The sequence below is a fragment of the Leptodactylus fuscus genome, chromosome 5 (genome assembly GCF_031893055.1).
Source record: "Leptodactylus fuscus isolate aLepFus1 chromosome 5, aLepFus1.hap2, whole genome shotgun sequence".
NCBI classification, from domain to species: domain Eukaryota; kingdom Metazoa; phylum Chordata; class Amphibia; order Anura; family Leptodactylidae; genus Leptodactylus; species Leptodactylus fuscus.
The window spans coordinates 145,034,282-145,058,688 of record NC_134269.1 but is presented as its reverse complement, the minus strand read 5'-3'; the positions used below and the strand labels follow the sequence as shown (position 1 = coordinate 145,058,688).

Sequence of the window (24,407 nt, the reverse complement as noted above, 5' to 3'; positions counted from 1 at the left end):
ATTTATTTGTATCTTACATTTATCCCAACAGTGTTCCTATATTCCTCCATGTGAGCGAGAAAATCAGAAAAATTCAGACAATGTTCTACAATGGGAGAAGTATTGGAATAAGGAAATTGGAGTCCAGCCCTTTACCTGCTATTTTAACCAGCACAGAAGGTATGCCCATATATCTGGAGTGAACTGTTCTCCTTATTGCTCATTAGAATCTTTTACCGTTTTCTCAATTTAGTTCAGCTTCTCACACACTTTGGTATATACTGTATCATTCATCTGAAGTCTACATTGATACTTGAGCTAGCAGGAACGTCATTCTTCTATCAAAAGGCTCTTCCATTCTGTCTCATTTCTTTATTCTGAACAGCAGGTCTTGACATTGATCCACAATCTACAAGATGGCTTTTGGAAAGAAAAAAAAAAATCAGATATATTTTTTAATCCTGGAGAATCCTTTTAACCCTTTAAAGACGAAGGGTAGTTTGTACATTAACGCTTGGCAACTTTTTTCATATTTTTCTCCCATGTCTTCCAAAATTCAAACTTTCATATTCTTGTACTTTCATCTGGCACCAATTTGGGATACATATGCTGTTTTGATTACCTTTTATTAACACTTTCTGTCAGTCTGTGTGAAAACCCCCACAATTCTATCATAATTTTAAGCATTTTGTTTTTATAGCTTTTACTCTGTATTACAAATGATATGGCAACTTTGTTTGATGCATCATTACGATAACAATAACATATTTATATTAGACCATGTAGAAAACAACACACGGCAAATACATACATGTAAGTCATCTTGAATAATATATAAAGATGCACAAACAAATAAAAGAAGAGGGGGGTATTGGGATATAACCGCCTACATATGTACACCGAAAGACTAACCCCACTTGGAGTCACAGAGTAAATGCGGCAACCAGGGTAGGCTATGCTCTCCAGGTATATATATATATATATATATATATATATATATATATATATATATATATATATTTGTGGTATATATTTTTTTTACCGCGTTCACTGTACAGGATGAATAACGCTATTTTTAGATAGTGGGGGCTTATGCGCACATGGGGATACCCAACATGTTTTATTTACTTTTTTTTTTTTTTACGTTACTTGTTTTTTCTTTTTATGTTTTATACCTTTTTAAATGTATAGGTGTATCTTTTTTATTTATTTTTAACTCTCTCTTTTTTTATTTAGTTTTTCCCTGTGATCCTAAGGGCAGTGTAATGCAATATATAGTATTGCAGTACATTGCACATAGGCTCCCTATGTGTCATGTGTATAGGCATTTAGAGAGGCCATTGTTCAGCCTACTGGCTTCTATGGCAACCTCTAAGATCCTCCATGGTAAGATTGTAGGGTCTGAGGGGTGGTGTAGGGGGAAGAGGCAATCTTTCCCCGTACCCCTTCGATGCCATGATCGTTAATGACCACGGCATCCAGGAGGTTAATCTGTCACTCAGCTGTGGTATAGAAGATAATGCCATGGGTACAACTCCTGTAAGTGATAGTACGACGATGAATGAGAAAGGGTTAACTTGTACCTCTCTCTGTATGCATAAAAATTGGCATGTTAAAGCCTATTGTGATATGCTGCAAATGGACAGGTATAAGACCTGTCCTGAGTTTTGTTCACGGCTCCATGCATGGGACCCTAAAATACACAGCTGTGTATATGGGGCCATGTGAAAAGCAAGGCTAGTGTACTGACCATGCACATGGTCATTTGCATAATATTCATATAATAGGGTCACTTTAATGGATCTCTCATTTTGCTCACCTTTTGATATGTCAGGTAAAACACTATGTATGGAATGCTGTGATTCAGTAATATTCGGCAGTGGCAAAGTTGCAGTGACTCTGTAAACCCTATCACATGCTTTTCAGTTTCATACACTATATATTGTTTAGGTTTTATTCACACGACTGGATAAAAACAACTGTGAAAATCGGATGAAATGGCCTACTTTTCACCACCCATTTTGCATCTGTAGGGCAGCCATTTTCACAGATCCCTCATAAACTTCACTCTACTGATGGATCTGTAAAAATGGACAGGAATAGAACATGTTCTATTTTTGATGGACTGTCACAAAAAACGGGTATTTGGGGGGCCACACGGTGGCTCAGTGGTTGGCATTGCAGCGCTGGAGTCCTGGGTTCGAATCCTGCCAAGGGCAAAAAACCATCTGCAAGGAATTTGTATATTCTCCCTGTGTTTGTGTGAATATTCATCCCATACTCCAAAGACATACTGATAGGGCTCACAATGTACATTTTTCCCTATGTGGGGCTCACAATCTAAATAATAATAATAATAATAATAATAATAATAATAATAATAATAAAAAACGGTTATGTGAATAGCGTCATTTTAAACAATGTGCTCTAACAAGGGTCATGTGACATCTGTTACAAGAATGACTGTCACGCGGCCATTTTTGATGATCATGTGAATAACACCTTGCTATGTATTTTACAAACATGTCAGTGTTAGAGTAGGAAAGCAGTCTATGCGGAACCTGCTTACCGTAAGTCTCACTTAAGGGATGAGGTTGTAAATTTAGTGTGTAACGTTTTTTTTTTCTTTTAAGTTCAGTCTAAACATGTGTCCTGCACAAAGTATATTAAAGATCTGCAGGCAATGTGATTTAGTTGCTGTTCTATTTTGGCTGCCTAGGGGTAATTTAATGAAGGACAATAGACAAACTGCATTGACTGCATTCCCATGCAGTCTGTAGTGATTGATGTAGGGTTAAGCTGCAACGACCAACTCACTGTTCTGTCTTTACTGCAGAGCCAGAAATTACTCTGCTGATGGTTTTCCTAAAGAACAGAACGAAGAGAGCTAAAGCTAACTGATTCCATTAATGCTTAAAGTTGCAGGTCTGGCAGATGTGTCAAGTTCCAGGTTTTTCATCTATACATGGGCTCAGCTTTTAGTTTCCATCTGTTAGGTTTCCACATGACTAGTTGCAAGGACATGCTATAAAAGTAGTTTTAAATGCTACTAATTTGCAAAGTGCTATGGGATAATTTTTTTAAAAATTATTATTATGCCTCAACATCCCAGTGAACATCATCACCACATCCCCTCTCTTCCTGCACGTCTCGCATCGGTCCGCTCTGCGAAAGGTGGTTATTCTGGATTTTGACAGGTGGTTACATTAATGTGACTGGACTGTGTATATTCATCTAAAATGTAGCATATAAAATGTATCTCACACAAATCACACTAGGTGATAAGCAATACCTAAATGGGGGAGGGGGTATGAGGTGGCAAACAACATAGACTGCGGCTATAAGGCCAGTGTAAAATCATGTAGTGCTGATAAATACATCTGTGATTGGCCTCAATCACAACAGTGCTGGTGGCATAAATAAGTAATAGCTATTAATAATAGGTTCTAGTCTCATGTGCTCCACACACAAAAATGGCCACAAAATAATGGTCCAGAGAAAAAGGAAAATGTTTCACAGGTTGGACTTGATGGACTAATACAGGAAATCCGTGAAGAAAATCCAGCTCCACTCCAAAGTCTTTTAAATAAAACTTAACATTTATTGTACACTGTGTAAAATCCAATCAAGTTGATGAAACATGAACACCATTACGGTGTTTCCATATCCATTGTTTCAAAAGACGCAACTGACGCGTTTCGAGGATTGTTCCTCTTAGTCGTAGCCTAAGTCGTGGCTACGACTAAGAGGAACAATCCTCGAAACGCGTCAGTTGCGTCTTTTGAAACAATGGATATGGAAACACCGTAATGGTGTTCATGTTTCATCAACTTGATTGGATTTTACACAGTGTACAATAAATGTTAAGTTTTATTTAAAAGACTTTGGAGTGGATCTGGATTTTCTTCACGGATTTCCTGTATTTGTTTCCCAAGCCGATGGGTCGTATCCGAGCTTCCTCCGATCTTTAATGTTGAAACTACATCACCGTGGAAAGATCTTCCAAGCAATTAAAGGTCAAGTAAGTGGGCTGTGTTTCCCCCTTCCCATTTCCCTTATTTTGCTTGATGGACTAATGTCTTTATCCAACCTCATCAACTATGTAACTATGTTGAGCCATGCCGACTCCAGTGCCATGTCCAGCTGCGCTAGATTACGTGGTTGTGCATCCATGGCATGAACAACCCAATCAAGATGGTCCCACAGATTCTCAATTGGGTTCAAGTCTGCAGAATTTGCTGGCCAAGGGAGTGTGGTAAACTCATCCTGGTGCTCCTCGAACCATGCATGTACTCTGCGAGCTTTATGACACATCACATTGTCCTGCTGGTAGATGCCATCATTCTGAGGAAAAACATTTCGCATATAGGGGTGAACATGGTCCGCAAGGATAGATGCATACTTGTGTTGATCCATCATGCCTTCCACAATGAGAAGTGCACCCAGATGGCTGATGACACATGCCTTCTGTGATTGGTTATTTAACGTTGACGTCAAAAGTAGGTGGCGGTCACATTAATATGACTAGACTGTGTATTAATAAAAGTGAAGCTTATGAGCAAAGAAGGCCCGTTGAGTGAATACTTTCTGGCATTTCTGAATGACCTATTGTATGAGTAAATATTGAAAGGTTTACACACCTTATAGTTGGGACATTGCACATATTGACTAGCATGTCTTCTTCCAAATAGTCTGATTAACAGTTGAACCTAGTAGTACTTATATTAGATACTAATATATTAAAGGTATTGTCCATGATTAGAAAGAGACTGTGCTCTATCTTCAGGATCTGTGCCACTGTCCATGGGATGTGTCTGGTAACGAAACTTATCTGTGAGGGGGCTAACCTGCAAACCCTTACATCCTCTATGCACAAAAGTGATGCTATTTATGAAAAACTAGACCCTTTTCTCAGATCTAAGACAAAGCCTTCATTTGGTTGGGGTGGTTTTAACCCTATCATCCATATAACCCATCCACAGAAAACAATATTATCCTCTCACAATGCTACCAGCTTGCTGTCCACCTGAGAAACCTTTCCAACACTGTGCATAAAGAAGGCAGCCATGGGTATAAGCCATTCTGTCATTTTATGGGACCTAGTTTCAGAATACTTAGGTATGAACTGGAGCATGAAGCCCATAATCCCTTTTGGCAAATTTTCAGTAACTCCGAGTGAGCTGAGGTAACATCTAGTAAAACACATAATTGTCTATTATTATTTTTACGTCTGTTATTTTTATGCCCTTGTTATGTTTGTGATGTTTTATCTTTATACATTGAGCGATGTGATTTTATGATCCAATCTGCTTGGAATATTTTAATCCTCTTGAAGGTATTTTGCTATTAATCTAAATAGGTCAGCCAATAGAAATCCTTTGAACCTGACATGGTTCCACCTAGTACATTGCTTTAAAAATGCAGATTGCCAAGAAATGCCTGCCAAATAAATATGCAGGAAGGTTACACTGTGGACCCTTCTCTCTGCCAGCACAGAATTACAACCTTTTATTGAGTTATCTTTCAGTTCTATGACATTTCCAAGTATTGATTTTAAGAAACAAGCGTCCCTCACTCCAAAGAGTGACAATTGTTGTGATGTAGTCTCATTTTTCATGTTTATTTAATGAAATGTGAATTTATATGCCTTTTTATATATTAATTTTAGCCACTATAAAAGTGAGTGTATTATATTCTTTTGCTATATTTGTTTTAATATAATGTAGATTCCTGTATTTAGATATTTAGGATTATCAAACAGTATATAACGGTAGATAAAACTTGTTTATGATGGTAAAGAAAGGAATCTGTCGCCAGGTTTATGTTGCCCTATCTGAGGGCAGACCTCTTAAGGATGTGTGGAGGCAGTGCCACCCTCCTCTACTACTATGTGCTGATAGCTTTCTTGCTATGCATAGTACTGGGGAGAAAGCTATCAATCAGCAGTGGTTGGGTGAGCCGACAACTCATGAATATGGGTACCTCAGGCTCATATAGCGCTCTGCAACTAATAAAGGTGGCATTCACATGGAATAAAGCGGCGCTGATTCTGGCACAATAACTCGTGTAAGAATCAGCGCTGCAAAACAGAATCCCATTGACTTCAATGGGTTCCGTTTAATGCGCGTAACACATTGAAATCAATGGGTAAAAAAGCCTCCCATTGATTTCAATGTGTTATGCGTGTTAAACGGACCCCATTGAAGTCAATGAGATTCTGTTTTGCAGCGCTGATTCTTATGCGAGTTATCGTGCCAGATTCAGTGCCGCATTACTCCATGTGAATGCCTCCAAACAATGCTTTTATGAAAACTAGAAAGCCATACCCCTTATTATGCAGATGCATTGGTTTCTACCCATTATGTAACTCTTGTTTTTATTGAAGTTTTCCTACCAAAACTAGAATACTTGTTCAATGATATAAGTACGGAAAAATATCATTATACAGTAGTCCTGCAATTCACATTCTGTAAGCTCTACTTAGCTACTTATTTTGGTTCCAAAGTCGAGATATTTTGGGATTCCTTATAGGCTGCAGTGCAGTTGGCTGCAGTGCAATTCCAGTAGAGAATTACATTTTGAGTGTTGACCTCTTTACATTGCTTTACAGTAATCTGATGTGAATAAAACTAACAGCTTGTCTTGTAGGACCTGAACTAAGGATGTATATCCAAACAAAACAAAATGAGCAAAGACCAAGAATTAATCCATCCATGGCAGCTATAGAGATAATGATAGATCAACAGTTTTGAGACCTTCATCAAGAACAATCTGTATAGAGTCAAATATAGCTCGCAACCTATGATCTTAAACTAAATCATCTCTCACCAGCACTGACCCGTGCTTATAATTGGTCTTATTTTTTAACTATAGAAATCCAGAAAATTACCCACTGTTCACTTATAGCAGCACCAGTGGAATGACCAGTAAAAACTGTGTACAATCCAAATACCAGAGATTTGAAGGTGAATTCAGTGTAAAGGGAACCCATCAGATGGTTTTTCCACACCAAGTGTGCATCATCAAGTAATGACCTTTCCAGTGGTGCCCCTCACTAAGCTTTCTGTTGCAGATAAGCTTTTAAACCTTAAATAAATTTACTTTAACAAGTCACAGGGGAGGGGAACAGCTTCATCTAGTCATAGTCTTCACACTAAATCAAACCCTATAGGACCAGCAGTTAGGTGGGGTATCAGGCTAAGATCTGACAGTGACAGTGACATCTGACAGTGACTGCATGACTAGGTGAAGCTGCTCCCTGCCCCCCATGACTAGTTAATATAAATTTATATATGCCAGCCTAAAGTTCTAAAAGCTTAGAAATTTTCAGCAACAGAAAACTTTGTGAGGGGCACCATAGACAAGTTTATTACTGATGCTGCACATGCTAAGACTGGTCTAGGGTGGGAGAACCAACCAACAGGTCCCTTTAATTTTCTGTTTTCGGTTGTGATTTGACCGTAGTAAAGTTATTAAAGAAAGGTACCCCCTTTTACCTAATTTCATAACCAAAATTCTTTGCCTTATAGGGTTATTCGCTTCTTATAAAACGATGATATAATCTAAAGATATGCTTTCACTACTATTTTTAGGGATCTAATGTGAAAAAAGTGGCCATAGCACTGAGCTTAGAGTTCTTTGCTACCCAGCTGTGTGGTCTGGGACTATGCTGCATTTCCATAATGTAGACAGGTCTCCGCACCCACATGCCCATTAAACACTCACTTTCACCCAGCTGCTATTCACTGGGATGTCACCTCAGTGCAGTAAATATTATTGAGGGGGTTGTTGGGCTATTTCCCGATCTATTTAAGGTTTTATTTTATTTATTTTTTCATTAGATAGGATGCAGGATGACTCTACCACACACATTATTACCTTTGGTATCGAAATAACCATAACAAACTACACAATACAGTGAATGCCATATTTGAAGGGCCTTCCATTTCAGATCAGCAGTATTATATACCACTATAAAGCTGGCAGTGCTTCAAATTCAGTGCTCAGTGAGCTTTGCTTCTATGCAAACCAGGGCCAAAGATATTGGTGCCATTAGTTTTGGTACTGATATACCTCTACTGTCAGAAAGGCGGGCCTTACACCCCCCAACTGTACTCCCCCATAGCTTTATATTGTCTCATATCCCAGTGATGATGCTGAGCTGTAAGCCCTGGCCTTCTGACACTGTGTAAGTGTATATGTTTTCATTTCAGCTTACTTTATGATGAACATTTGTGGGATTCTGTAAGGGCAAAGAAGGTGTTCCTGGGGTCCAGAGCTAATCGAAGTCAACTTTTAATTACAAGAGCCCATGTAGAGTGAGTGATTAATGTCACTTTCACATACTGTCATCATTCCATAGATTAATAATTAGCGGTCTGTCCCTCTGCAGTGACCTTCTTGTATGCACAGCTACATTACCCCACATCAATAAGTCATGACGATAAATAATATATCTGTCATTAGCTGGGCACATATAAGAGTCATAACACTGTGGGGCATAAATACACATATGTGCTTAAATTATTACTAGGCTGCTAAATCATCATCATTGTCTAAAGCTTGACGTTCTACGTTGGAGTCTTATGTTATTGTTTTTTTAACCTTTGGGCTGTATGTAACTACATGTTCTTACATTTCATGTTTTATATAGTTCATAGATATCTGTGCAGTTTGTTTTTAATATATAGTATATTACAGTATTGTGAAGCAGCTTAGCATCATTTGTTCACCTTGCAGAACCGGTAAATGTTCTGTTGCTACAGTTACACAATTCCACTTCTGTGGACAATGTAATATCCTCTATATCTAATTAGCACAAAGTGAAAACAACAGACAAAACAGCTTCCTGCATCTGCTGTCTGTCAGACATAGTCCTCACAAGGAGCCAGCTCTTTGTTATGTTTCCTTTACGTGAAATTATGTATTGTGATGGCCAGAATGTTGTCCATGTCTTCAGTGATAAATATAAGGGAAACTCTTGTTTTATTTATAGATTTCTAAATGTAAATCTTAAATCATTTTTGTTGAGTTTTATAGCTAGGAACACTCAAATCCTGCACACTGGTGTAGACACAGGTCAGCTCTTAAAGGGAAACTGCTCACCAAGAAAATGCAGTATAGGTTGCAAGCAGCATGTTATAGAGCAGGAGGAGCTGAGCATATAGTATTGTGGGAAAAGATTCAGTATAACTTATCTTTGTGTCCATTTATAGTTCTGCTTTTCTGTACTTAGAAAAGGTAATCGAGTCAGGGGTAGTACTATCATTGAATAACAGCTGGAGGGCTGTATAGGTGGAAGGCTGTCAATCACTGATAGGACATGATTTATTCAGATTAATACTACTCACAATTATACATTTTTAGATTATGCTATGTTTTCATGATGGCAGATTTCCTGTAAAGAGGGGTGCATAGACATCCTTCAGTGTAGCTTCGATGTTAGGCAACGTCCACAGTACTGTTATTAATGTCTGTTGCTGCCATCTGTCATAGGATGACAGCAATGGACATGAACTATAGCGGAGTAATGGACACAGACGGGGGTGGGGAGCTCCATTCCCATTGACTCTAAAATAAACAACTTGATGGGCGCATGATTTTCTTTCGTCTTCTACTTTTGTAACCGAAGAAAAAGTCCTGCAAGCACAACTTTTTCTTCTATCAGAAAAGTAAAAAACATCATGGAAGAAAACTTCCTACACTTTTTAAAAGTGAATACAGATGGATGGGGCTCTGTCTACATCTGTCACTTAATGTCTGTTGCTTTCATCCTGTGATAGATGAGAGCAATGGACATTAAATAATAGTGGCATGAACTATCCTTGGTGGGACTAGTATGGTATGTTATAATAAGAATATTTCCTTTGTTTTAATAAATGCTTCATTTGACACTCTATACAGACCATAGAAACAGTTTTCTTTCATCACTATATCCTAGTTGTAGATATTAGTTCAATGAGTTTATAGCTGTGTATGGATTCTGTCTCTATCCCCCTTCCTTCATAGACTGTAAGCCCTCGCGGGCAGGGCCCTCTATCCCACTGTGCCAGTCGGTCACTGTTACTATTATGTGTTTGTTCATTGTGTGTATTGTAAACCCTCAAATGTACAGCACCATGGAATAAATGGTGCTATATAAATAAACAATAATAATGATAAAGATAATGTCTATACACGATGCATGTCATAATTTACTTTCAATGATACTATAATTCAACTGTACCATTTAAGACAAAAAGCTGTTATAATTGATGACTTTAAATGGAAACTTTTTATTATATCATCAGATGTTTATCATCCAGTTCTCTTCTTGGAAAGATATTCTTGTATCCATGATTGATTCAGACTTAGGCCCAATGTAGAGAAAGATGCATTTCTCTATAGCAGGGATCAGCAACCTTCGGCACTCCAGCTGCTGCGAAACTACAACTCCCAGCATGCTCCATTCACTTTCATAGGAGTTCTAAGAACAACAAAGCAAGTATGTATGCTGGGAGTTGTAGTTTTATAACAGGAGTGTTGAAGGTTGCCTACCCTGCTCTATAGAGAACACTTGGGATTCTGCAGCTAGAAGTAATATGCTGCCGTTTCCAAAAACGCATGCTTCCCAGCTCCCCGATATGTTGATGAGATGAAATGAAATCTCATTCACTTTGTTGGTAATGTAAAATACAGTGTTTTTTCCCCACTGCATTTCCACAACGTGGCTGAGTGCTCCGAGCTACACTTTACCAAATGGCAATTCATTCACACATCACAAGCACGGTAAATCAATTGTAATTATATACCCATTACACAAATGAAATTTGAAGATGTTCGTGATCGTGTTTCACCTTATTCTATTGTCATTTGTAATGCATTAAAGTGTGATCGCTAATACAGTCTTTTATGTAGGGAAAATATATGTTCATTCCATTTACGTAAATATCATTCATCTTACTGTGATGAAACACTCCAGGCAAATCTTATACTGTGTTATTCCTAGTGCAGGGCCGTGGGGATGAAGGATATGTGTGTGCTGCATGACACAGATTCAAGGAACACCAAAGCAAATAAATCCCAGTGCCAGGCCCCCTCAGACTTTGCACCAGGCATAGCACAGTGTTTCTGTTTTGCCCAGAGTGTTCATTTACTTCCTTATTAATTTTAGACTTAGGGTGAATTCACACTGAGTAAACGCTAGCTTATTCTGAACGTAAAACACGTTCAGAATAAGCGGCGTCTAAAGCAGCTCCATTCATTTCTATGGGAGCGGGGATACGAGCGCTCCCCATAGAAATGAATGGGCTGCTTCTTTCACTCCGTGCAGTCCCATTGAAGTGAATGGGAAGTGCTGGCGTATACGGCAAGCTCTGCTCATGCCGGAGCGTACACGCCGGCACTCCCCATTCACTTCAGTGGGACTGCACGGAGTGAAAGAAGCAGCCCATTAATTTCTATGGGGAGCGCTCGTATCCCCGCTCCCATAGAAATGAATGGAGCTGCTTTAGACGCCGCTTATTCTGAACGTGTTTTACGTTCAGAATAAGCTAGCGTTTACTCAGTGTGAATGCACCCTTAGATGCTATTCATTTGGCTTAAAGTGGTTTTCTGGGCTAAAAATATTGATGATCAACCCGAGGAAAAGTTTGAGCATATATTTCTGTAGTTGTCATTTCCTAAAAATTTTACTTCTAGCATCAAAATATTTTCGGTATATTGTGTTGATAATTCATCATTGTGTTGTCAACATTGACATAAAATGAGGGAGGAGTATCTTTTTCTGAAATGTAGCATGTTACCAATAGTAAGATGGAGTATATCCATTTAAATAATATTTAGGTATCCCTTAGCTAGCTTCATGTGCAGTGAAACAAGGTATATTGTCCTTGGCTTCATTGACGCAATAAGTATATGTCAGATCGAGCCTCAGGCAAGGACTGGCGTACACTTCAGGTCACTTCATAACTCAGGCCAGTTTTCTGGTGTGAGGTATCATAAATTTGTTGGGTTGAAGTGTCCTGCCATACCATGCCTTGATTCCTGTAGTTCTCATCTGTTTTCCTTAAAAGTGGCAAGCAGGACAAAGGGGTGCCTTTTGGGCACTTACATTACACTACACAGTCAAGTAGTTTACACAGTATGGTAGCTTTTCGGCATCAGCATTCCACTTTGACACAAGAAAGTTATGTTCTCTATGCTGCCAACCATAACTGCAAGAGCCTATAAGTGGTTTAGAAGCAGTTTTGTTGGTGGCACACTCCTGTGAAATTGTAATGTTTTATATGAAAATGGTCGCCCAATTTACTGGACTTCAATGAAGAGTAAGAGTATATGATAAGGATGATACACAGGTCTCACTGACATGCACAGTATCTGATTTCTTTGCTTGCCGAAGATTGTTGTGTGAAAAGCACCAGCTCAATGCTGTTTCCCCAGTATAGGAAGTTGAGTGCTCAGGTCACCAGACAGTCTTAGAAAGCTGCTGATATCATTTTAAAAATGCATGGACCTGTCCGTGACAGCAGACATCTAAGAAAGACAGCGACTTCTCACCTTTTATAACATTGGCTTTCGGAATAAGACAAAGATACTGTACATGGCACTACTGACTCCTTTCTGTATAGAAGAAAGCTGGGACAGATTTTGTGCTTTCCTGAATTAATTGATATTCGTATATTTTGTCCCATCTGCATTGAATACTATTACAAGGAAATACACAGAAAGTCAACTCTAAATAGAGGGGTAGTGATAGGGGTAGTTTGTGTTTTGTGGCTTCTTTTCTCTTACATGCAGGGGCGTAACTACCGTGGTAGCAGCAGTAGCAGCTGCCACAGGGCCCGGGTCATTAGGGGGCCCGGTGACAGCCGCTACCGCTGCGGTTTTTTTCAATAGGCAGTTACGGGCCCTATTCACTTGCCGATCCTGGCTGAGCCGGGATCGGCAAGTGACACCGCGGGCCCCACAGAGGCTATCATTATACTCGGGGGTCTTTGCAGACCCCCGAGTATAATGACCGGCGGATCGGGAGAGGTAATAAACATAAAAAACTGTTACTTACCTCTCCGCGATCCTGCCAGGCCTCCGTCCTACTGCTGTCTGACGTCTCTGACGTCACATGAACCCGGCATGCTTCCCGGGTCATGTGACGTCCGACGTCATTAACGAAGGACACGAGAGGAGGACAGTACAGCACAGGAGCCGGGGAACAGGTAAGAAGCAACAGTGGGTTTTTTTTTTAATGTTTTTATTCCCGATTTAGTCTCCGATTATTATACTCTGGGGTCTGAAAAGACCCCAGAGTATAATAATTGTTTATGGGTGTCCACAGAGGGACACTATTGGGGTTAACACTGTGTGCAGGGGACACTATAGGGGTTAACACTGTGTGTGCAGGGGACACTATAGGGGTTAACACTGTGTGTGCAGGGGACACTATAGGGGTTAACCCTGTGTGTGCAGGGGACACTATAGGGGTTAACACTGTGTGTGCAGGGGACACTATAGGGGTTAACACTGTGTGCAGGGGACACTATAGGGGTTAATACTGTGTGTGCAGGGGACACTATTGGGGTTAACACTGTGTGTGCAGGGGACACTATTGGGGTTAACACTGTGTGTGCAGGGGACACTATTGGGGTTAACACTGTGTGTGCAGGGGACACTATTGGGGTTAACACTGTGTGTGCAGGGGACACTATAGGGGTTAACACTGTGTGTGCAGGGGACACTATAGGGGTTAACACTGTGTGTGCAGGGGACACTATAGGGGTTAACACTGTGTGTGCAGGGGACACTATAGGGGGTTAACACTGTGTGTGCAGGGGACACTATTGGGGTTAACACTGTGTGTGCAGGGGACACTATTGGGGTTAACACTGTGTGTGCAGGGGACACTATTGGGGTTAACACTGTGTGTGCAGGGGACACTATTGGGGTTAACACTGTGTGTGCAGGGGACACTATTGGGGTTAATACTGTGTGTGCAGGGGACACTATTGGGGTTAATACTGTGTGTGCAGGGGACACTATAGGGGTTAACACTGTGTGTGCAGGGGACACTATAGGGGTTAACACTGTGTGCAGGGGACACTATTGGGGTTAACACTGTGTGTGCAGGGGACACTATTGGGGTTAACACTGTGTGTGCAGGGGACACTATTGGGGTTAATACTGTGTGTGCAGGGGACACTATTGGGGTTAATACTGTGTGTGCAGGGGACACTATTGGGGTTAATACTGTGTGCAGGGGCAAGTAAGTAAGGGACATAATAGAGTGCGGAGGAGGGGGTCAGTCGAGGTCTTCGGCGTCAGTTGGGATGGGGGGGGGGGCCCATGTCAAAAGTTTGCCACGGGGCCCCGCCATTCCTAGTTACGCCACTGCTTACATGTGACCCACAATGACTTTAGTGTGAATTCCATTATAATCCAGTATGTACAAGTAATCTAAATCTGTACAGTTCTACATTATACAAGGCTGTAACTAAAGCTTTACAGTCCATGTGATTCCTAACCTCATAGCAACCTCACATACAAGCTTTTTATGGCTGTATCTTAAAATCATTTAGTTTATTTTAACAATATTGTTAGTGTATTTATTACTGGATTTTTTTAAATTCATACAACAATGAAGATTGCGTAAATAAAAGTTTTGTAATGTGTAATCTTAGGGTATTCTAATTATTATTAATTTGTAGAGCACCATTAAAGGGGTATTCCCACGTCGCATACTCACCAGTCTTCACTGCTGTAAAATCTTCTTTCTTCCTGGTTTCTTGCATCATTTGGTGGGCGGGGTTTCACATGCAACCTGCTGTTTAGCTCCGCCCCCAAATTAGAGTGTAGCTCTGCCCACCGCATAGCGTGATCCTATTGGGCGGCTGAAGGGCCTGTGATGTCATCAAAGGTCCTCAAATAACACTATATGCACAATATTGGACTATGAAGTACAGGCAGGAGCAACTCCATTCTGTGTTACATACAGAGACTGCCTGTCTCTGCCATGATGAACACAATTGAATTAGCTAGCCTGATAACTGGGAGAACAGAAGACGAGTTCAGAAATGAAAGCAGCTCCTCTCCTCTATCTGAGAGCAGGAAGCTAGGTCACGTGGTGCAGACACAGGAATAGCTAGAAACACAGACTCGCTCCCGTGCACTTAGCCCCTCCTCCCTCCCCCCTGAGAGCAGGCAGATACATCACTTGACTTTTGAGCAGATAAGTCAAGGGCTGTGTCAACAATGAATTGAATAAAGTAAGATAGTGGACAAACAAAGCAGTTTTGCTGAAGCAATGTATTTAGGAAAAGTCTTACATCCACATTAACAAGCAGTATAGAAAGGATCCTTGTGATGGGAAAACCCCTTTAATTCCAATACGCAAAACTAGTAGCAGCATTTGCATATAACGTCAAAGTTGTTTTCCTCCAAATGTACAAAGGTGACGTAGATAACAAAAGTGTATTTAGCACTGTAATGTGCTGTGTAACATGGTGGTGACAGATGTATGGGGAGGTGGTAGACTCCCTTTAAGGACTGCTCCATCTACACTGGAATACTTCACATGTAGCATTTCTCAGTCAATAAGCAATCACTGAGTAGTGATCTCTTTCTGTTCCTTAATCCTCACTACAAGTAACATGTTGAACAAGTTCCACATATGAGAGATCAATCAAACTGATCGGTTAAGTCAGTGATGAATATTTTTATTGTTCATCATCGATCTTTTGCCTCACTTACAGGAGGCAGTAATGGTAATTTATAAATGAGCCTTAAATCCTCCTCATCTGCTTACTGTCTGCACCGATATCATTATTGGATGGATTGATTGTAAAGCGACAATAGACAGATTTACCAGTTATTTAATGGAATTAGAAATACTTTATATGGATTGAAAAAAAAGAAATAAAACAGTATCACCCATTCTTTCTAGGTTCTTAACCTTTATTATGCACACTTGCATTTGGCTTCAAAAACGGAATCAAAGTGTGTCCTTAAAGGGGTTTTCCGGGATAATATGAAATCACTACAGTAAACACCCTCCCCGCTCCTACTTTCTAAATAACATTGATAAAAAAAAATAATTATATTTACCCATATCCCTGCTCAGGGACATTTTCTGATTATCCCGTGACGATCCATTTCCCCATTTCTGGAAACGGATCGTCACTACTACTGCCCCCCATCCACTCCACTCATACTTGCTATCCATGGCTTCTTCCAGTGAGACAGCTCCTCCCTCTGTACTGGCAGGGTGCGCCCTCTACTCTGCTCCAAGAAGTGTGCGCACACTGCTGCCAGTAAATCACCTCTACTGCATGTCCACGCATGCGCAATAGAGGTGGATCGTTCCTGGAGAAGAGCATGCATACAGTACAGGTGGAGAAGAGGCTGTGTCACAGGAGGAAGCGTGGAGGATAAGTATGTAATATGGGTCAGGAATTGGGCTAAGCAGGTAGCGAAGGACATATAGGATAGCTAGGATAGGAAGGATAGCTAGACAGACTGGGAGGGGTTGTATGGGAGGGGGGAGAGAGGTGAGAGGGGTTAGGAAGTTACATAGCAGGAAGCAGAAGGATGTAAACAAAAGCAGGAGACACTAGGGGCCCCCAGAGACACCCAGAAATCACTCAAAACACACTAAAACTATATGGGTACATTTATTAACCCATTAATAGACACATTTAAAAATAAACAAATATTTTTTTTCTGGAAATCCCCTTTAACCTTGCAATGTAAATTATTCTTTTGTGTCCTCCCATAGTTTCCTGGTTATGGCACAAGGCAATATGTATCTATAGCATGAATATAATGCCAGAACTGCTATGACAGTAACACAGGCCAGATCATAAATGAATTATGATCTCATTATCAGTACTTCAGAGACAGCTAAATAAGTTAAAGGCAGTCTGTCACGTGTTCTTTTTTTTTTTTTACCATAAATTGGCCCCATTATGTGCAGGATCAAATACTTAAATTACAAGGGAGTCGTCAATCACACCCAGGAAATGTGATAAGTAAGTGAACAGTGTGACTAGGCTGAAGTTGGTCCCCGCCCACTGTGACTACATAGGTCCATTTGCATTTGAATTTTTATGTTTCAAACATTTATAGCTTCACAAAAAGATTACACAGAATAACTTCATCCTGCACATTATGGGGGACAGTGTACAGTGGAAAAACTACCAGGTTCCAGGTGTTTGTAACCTTATACATGAAGTTAAAGAACATTTTTTAATAACAATCAAAGAGGAGAGCCACCGAGTGGTGATATAATGTAGTATTTATAACAAATGGATAAGGTTAGAATGCCTAGAAAGGAGCCTTACCTTATGGTGTCGTGAATCATCACAACACCTATTCAGCATTAAAGGGGCTCTATCAGCAAAATTATGCTGATAGAGCCTCACATATGCGTGAATAGCCTTTAAAAAGGCTATTCAGGCACCGATAAAGTTATATTAGTTTAATATAACTTTAGCGGTGCCTGAATAGCCAAGGTACAAACCCTAAGGGTAGGGAAGGGGTTCGGATGAAGTGCGCACAGATTCACAGGAACCGGATGATGTGAATTCTTTAAGGCTTTGTTAACAATGAACACTACACGTAGTGCCCGAAACGCATAGTGTTCAATTTTAATAAAGCCTTAAAGAATTTACATCATCCGGTTCCTGTGAATCTGTCCGCACTTCTTCCGAACTTCTTCCCTACCCATAGGGCACTAGTATTAGATCGAATACTACTCGCTCATCTCTATTAAAGATTTATTATTCATCACTGGCCTGGTTTGGACGATACAGGATTGTATGTGAACTGACTTCTAAACCAACCACTTGCAGAGTGAGACAGGCACAGCAAGAACTTGTAGGAGTTTCAGGCTCCCTTCTGCAAACCTCTTAGGACATTGTAAAGGTTACACTTAATAAAAATGACACACACCATTATTTAAAGATTAGAAGATTCCCAGATGTTCCCTGTTTATTGCTGACCTTTTTGGTGATTAGAGCTGGAAATAATATTTGGCTATGTTATGGGATTAATTCTTAAAATGGATAAAGTTGTTATAGGTGAATTATATGACGAAAAGAGTTTGTTTTTCATAGAATAGTGACAAAGTTGTGCTTATTAATCTATTTTTTTTTTACATTTTTTGCCGTTTATTTAAAATGGTAGTGATATACCTTCCTTTTGCATTATTACTGATGTGTGAGGATAGAAGCAAACATTTACTTGTAGTATATCCCCCTCCCCCAATAAATGCAGTAATTTTATGATTGTACAGTATAAACAGTATAAAACTATTTCATGCTCCTGATTTATACCTGACCACTTCACGTTGAAGACAAGAAGATTGGACACCCTATGTAGTAAATCCACTGGGCAAGGTCCATTTAGCTCATTTTATAATCTAGCCCTCTTGTAGATGCAAATCTGTAGAGCTGGCGTTCCCAATCTTTTTACCATAGGAGATCCCTGGACAAAGTTTCTACTTCCAGGGAACCCGTATTGACATTTTTATATTATCTGTGCTGGCCAATCTGAGAGCAGGCAGGAGCCTCTCATACTACCAAAAGTGTGTATAAGGTAGTGTAGTAACCTGGTGATCATTGTATATGAATGTAGAGGGGGCCGGGAATCGGCAGATCTGTGGCAAGAAGTACCAAAAAGGAGGGCATCAAGAATTTTAACCTTTCATTTCCCATGTTATGTTAAAAAGCAGCTTTCCAGTTCTGCATAAATATTTAAGCATAGCATATTCTTTTTAATTGTATTATATAATTATTAGCATTATCAAATTAATTAAAAGCATCTTTTATTGCATATTTTTTTCATAGAAATTTAATTTCATATTTTGTTCATAAATCAGAAAAGTTTTACTGTTTCTGTCTGACTGGGGCTATCAGCCATTTATTGAAGCACAAGTTGCAGTTAAGCTTTGGTATTAGAGGAGATGTAGTTGGCGCTTTGGTTTACCAACTCCATAGCCTTAGGGTGCGTTCACACGATGTAACATGTAGCGTGAGCTGGCACGTATACAGCGTGTCAGAGTTTGAGCGCTCAAAAAGATGCCATTGATTTCAATGGGAGTTACGAGCGTATATGCCGCGTTATTTTGTGCCCGTAATTTTTGACTGCTTTGCTTGCCTCATGCCACACATCTGCCACACACTGAAAAAAGTGTGACACCTGTGCCGAAAAAATTTACAGCTCTTACTACTGTTGCATTCTAGGAAACCCCTGACTGCAATAGGTTTTAGGAAACCCCTGACTTAGGGCGGGTTCACACCTGCACCCGGTCTCCGCTTTGCAGGTTTCGTCTTCTGCCCAAGAAAATGGACAGGAGATGGAAACTGGCAGTCACTTTTCAAACCCATTGATTTGAATGGGTTTGCAAAGTGTCCGCACATGAGCGTCTTCTGGTCTCTGTGGCAAAAGCGGGTTTTTTCAACCGGACACAAAGTCGGATATGCAGGACTTTGTGTCCGGTTAAAAAAAAACAAAAAAAAAAACGGTTTCGCCATGGAGATCAGAAGACGCTCATGGGTGGACAATGACTGCCGGGTTTCCGTCTCCTGTCAGGGTTTCTTGGGCAGAAGACTGAAACCCACAAAACGGAGACTGGGCGTAGGTATGAATCCACCCTTATAGAGACCCTGATTGAGAGCCATTGTTGTAGTGTCCTATCCTTACTTGCAGTGCTGTCTTGCGAGCTTTTTTATTGACTCGTAGGCAGATGATTATATTATATGAGCTATTTTTAAGCTGATATGGAGACCTGAATGTTGTGCCCACACACATTGGGTAAATACACTACGCTGTCAGTGCTCCCATTTATCTCCCCGTGTTCATTGTTATGTGGGGCTCTGTGGACAAAACCATAATGAGTGTTTGCTTAACATTTCTGTATGGCACAGAATTAAATAAAATATGCCTTTTAATGTGACATATGGTAATGTGATATTTAAATGTAGAACCTGCTGTCAATCGCTAGCCCAAGAGGAAAATGAGAGCATTGAACCTATCAAATGATTAAGTGCTGTATAAAATTCATATCTGACATTTCTGATGAATGTAAAATGAATGCTAAAAGTGTTCTCCATATTACTCGTTTTATGTTACATTTTGAATGTAATATTCCCTCTGCACTCAATAAATAGCCAGAAGCAAGCTGGTTTGTGTCAGCTGTACATTACATGTTCCATTATGTAGAAAAAAATGTCTATTGATAGAGCTGCTGTAAGCTTGTTTGTAGGTTCTGTTTTATAGAGAAGGATGTTTATAGAGTGGCAGGTAGGATTGTTAGAAGAATGATAGAGTTCTTTGTATGCAGAAGAAGGAGATGGCAAGAGCTAATTGACCTCTAAATTGTCACATTGTATATAGTCTGAATACAGTTTACAGTTACATGTTATATGTATGTATAGTTGTCTGGTAATAGCTTTGTTCTCTTCATGAATTTACATGTTCTGCTCAGGCTGACTGGTTGTTCTTTTGATGCTTATAAATGGAGGTGTCTCTCAGCAAATGTCTGATAAACAACTTTTCATAAATGAATAGTACAGGTTAATATGTCAAAATTTGTAATATACCTTATTACAGAAATGTTTTCCTTTATAGAGAAGACACTGTAAACTAAAAAAAAAAAACTAAAACGTTCAGATTAGCATAAAAGCAGCCATTATTTAACAATGCAGTTGTAGATCAGAGGCTACTAGTACATAGAATGAGGCAAAAAATCAATTAACCACCAGGCAGAACATCCTACTCCACCTCTCCCTTCTCCATAGCACTCTACAGAGATAAATGTAAAATAAACAGGCAGTCAGATTGAAGATAGGGAGCAGGAGAATAGCTTAATAAGTGGCGAAGGAAATCGATCACTTTAATCAGTTATATTATTAAGTTCTTATATTTAAATGTACTATTCATTTATGAGGAGTTGTTTAAAACTGGAGGTACGTTTTAATATTCCCGTAACCCACCCATGGAAATGAAAGGGGTTTTCTGTTTCAGACCCCCACAGATCTAATATTGGTGACCTATCCTATGGATAATCCATCAATTTCAAAGAGCCAGGAAATTTTTACAGAAGTTCTATGGGAAATGAGAAAAAATAAAAACATGTCAGGAAACTGTTTTTGTTTTATTTTTACAATCATAATCTTATAGGCAAAACAAGCTCCTGCATCTTACGAAGGGTATGTGGGCATCTATCAGGGCAAGTGCTCTGACATATTTTTATTATTTTCCCCAATTCCCAGATAACCCCTTTAAGCATTACCCTGTACTTATAGAAACCATTTGGATGTCTGTGTAACTGTTTTTTTCCATCATGTACTTTGTCTAATAGATAAGGGACCTAAACAGGAGACTTCTGTCTGTTAATAATAGGGTCTTAAAAATGTCTTTTCTAAAACAAACCACTTAAGCGTATGTTCGCACTGAGTTTTCTGCAGGCAGATTTTGACGCATAATCCGCCTGCAAAAAAGGTTCCCATTCACTTCAATGGTAGTCGCTCGCTTTTTTCCCCACTAGTTAGTGGAAAAAAAAGAAGCAACACACCCTATCTTAGGGGGCATTCACACGGAGTAACGCCGGGCGTGTATCACAGCCGTACACGCCGGCGTTACGGCAGACTGCCGAACACTTCCCATTCACTTCAATGGGAGCGCTCGTAAACGCCGCTGTTACGAGCGCTCCCATTGAAGTGAATGGGAAGTGTTCGGCAGTCTGCCGTAATGCCGGTGTATACGGCTGTGATACATGCCCGGCATTACTCCGTGTGAATGCCCCCTTACTGCGGATTCTGCGGTTGAGCCAGCCGCGACTCGAGACTTACTCCTGATTAGGCCCATTTATTCAGGCCTAATCAGGAGTGGGATGCCGTGATGGAATGCTGATGAACTGCATCAACATCCATCGTGTGAACATACTCTAAAAGTGCATCTTACGTGATGTCATAGATATGGAAAATATACAGTGTATCACTTTTCTATAGTACATAACACAAACAGTATACCTAATGATTTTTTTTTTTACTAAGTAATCTGTTGGTATTTTTCAGACCAGAAGATGTCCTTCTCAGAAGAACCCACGATGAGAATGTTCTGCTGCACTGTTTCTTGTGGCCACTAGTCACCTTCATGGTGGGTGTACTTATTGTGGTCCTCACCATTTGTGCAAGAAGTCTGGCTGTAAAGGCAGAAGCTATACAGAAAAGGAAATTTTCATAGAGATGAAAGGTGGAAGTTACAGTTCAAACCAAAACCCCAAATACCTATAGTCCTCTTGTTGCCTCTTCATCACTATTTTTCTGAACTTCATAATTGATGATACGCAGAACGTGGAATATTTTCTCAGACTTCTAGATTACTGTTCCCTGTGGGAAGAATGCCCAGAAATGCTGAGGACAGAGGCAGATATATTTAAGAAGAAAAGTAATGACTCATACTTAGCCAAGTGTAAAGTGAAGCAGTCCAAAAGTTTCATTTCACCTTTGCGATAAAATATTTTTTATTTGGTATGTAAAATATCAAAAGATTTCAGTTTATTTTGTATCATGTACTTCTAAAATATTAAAGTGTGCTTTTTTATGTCCTAGCACTGAATTTTTATAGGCTTGATTTTTTTTTTTTCTCTTTCTCCCTCGTTGCGTTTCATTTGCTTTTACAGGTTAGAGAAGACTATACAGCTTACAATATATTTATAAAAGATCTCTTGTCCTTGTAGTGACAATCAGGTATATTTGTCTATACTGTATGCTTTATATATAGAAATATAGCCAATACGTTTCATTTTCTGATGAGTTAATTAAATAACTTCAGACGTTGCAATTATTTTTATGGTTATTTTCATTATTTATTATATATCATTATATATTTCTTTTTTTGGCGGGGAGTTCAAAGCCCAGATTAATGGTGCATGTTTTGATCAGGTTTTGTGATATAGTTTTTAGCCAAAACCATAAATGAAGATTAAATGGATTCTACTTCCACTCTTATTGAAATCCACTCCTGGTTTTGGCTGCAAAAACTGAAACAAAAAAGCAAAACTAAACCTGATTTAAACCTGAGTGTGTATGGGCAGAGTAATGTGTCTTATTGCTCTAACACTAATGGCAGATTGAAACACATTTATGTAATTATTCATATTAGTACTATTAATATTGTACCATTATTATTACTGTTAGATCATATTTAATAGAATTCTCTGAATTATTTCAGAGAATTATTTAAAAATGTTCTGAAAATGAAAGATCAGTCAAATCAATGGAAACCTTTTGTAAACTTTTAACAACAAATCCTATTATCTTTAAAATATGTTCAGAATGACTCTATACAGAATTGCTTAAGCATGTGATTAGACAAACTCACTCTAGCACCACCTGTTAAAAGGTAACTATTTATCAATCAAAATATGTTTTTCTATAACATCTAGAGAAATTTTCTGGAAAGCCAAACTCAAAACGTTTTTTCTGAGAGCAAAAGAGACTCGTCCACAGACAGTTGTTTTGAGGTTGTTAACAATCTTCAGAGTAAAGCAAGGTACTGGTTCGGCTGGCTAAGAAGTCATTGACATGGATAAGAAGGAGTAACTTAGGGAGACTGTCTTTGTAGACCACCTCTTATGATAGTGTCTCTGGAGCAAATATCAGAAATTGAAGAAAATGGCTGACAACAGAGAGCAGTGGAACAAGCTGTTTAAATCTCACACAGTACTGAGAATTGTTCAGAATTAGAGGCCCAAGTTTTAACCGCAGAAACTCGTATAAGAAAGAAAAGCTCCACAATCAGAAGTCAAACCAGAAGCCCCAATAAATTTACTAGGCAGATCAAAACCAGGTTGATGAATCAGGAGAGTGAACGTCCAAGCCAACAGTCAGTCCAAGAGGTAACGTCAGAGCCAAAACAAGGAGACAAGTAGATTTCCAGTAAAGAGCCAAAAATCATATAGAGCAGTTCAGCACGAATGACCAGGATATGAAAGCCACACTACGTCCAACCAAATAGCAGACAGCTGGCTGAGCAGGAACAGGGTGTAAATCTCCCTCCTCAGATGCTAATTGGATCAGCATAAGCTAAACCGAGTTTCCTGAAACCACCTTACATTTACTTATTAAAATATTCCTTACTCAGAATTCCTATTAGAGAAGGCATGGTCTGTTAGATGATCATGTTGTGTAGAGTCTATGACAGTTATGCTGGGTCTCAACAAATCCTACTTATTTTCGCTGTTATGTCGTGGGGTGTTTGGTGACCATTTTTGTAATGTACTTTATTACCTATTATCTAAATTTCTTTATTATGAAACAGACTGTAGCATTCTCCATAGCAACCCTCTAACTGAGCTCTTACTGAGGAAAGTCCGTATACATTTATGTTATGAATATACAGAGTTGAAGCATATAGCAAAGGGGGCATGGTCACTTCAAAGGGATGTATCTTTG

The 24,407-nt window shown here is 39.5% G+C and overlaps 1 protein-coding gene across 1 annotated transcript in view; it reads left to right on the top strand.

Annotated features, from left to right (window-relative positions):
• Positions 1-22,730, top strand: part of KCNMB4 (potassium calcium-activated channel subfamily M regulatory beta subunit 4) — a 65,865-nt gene extending 43,135 nt beyond the window's left edge. The window contains exons 2-3 of the mRNA XM_075276313.1: positions 32-159; positions 22,026-22,730. Coding sequence (XP_075132414.1) covers positions 32-159; positions 22,026-22,194 — 297 coding nt within the window. The 3' untranslated portion in view covers positions 22,195-22,730. The remainder of the gene's footprint in view (positions 1-31; positions 160-22,025) is intronic.
• Positions 22,731-24,407: the final 1,677 nt, after the last annotated feature.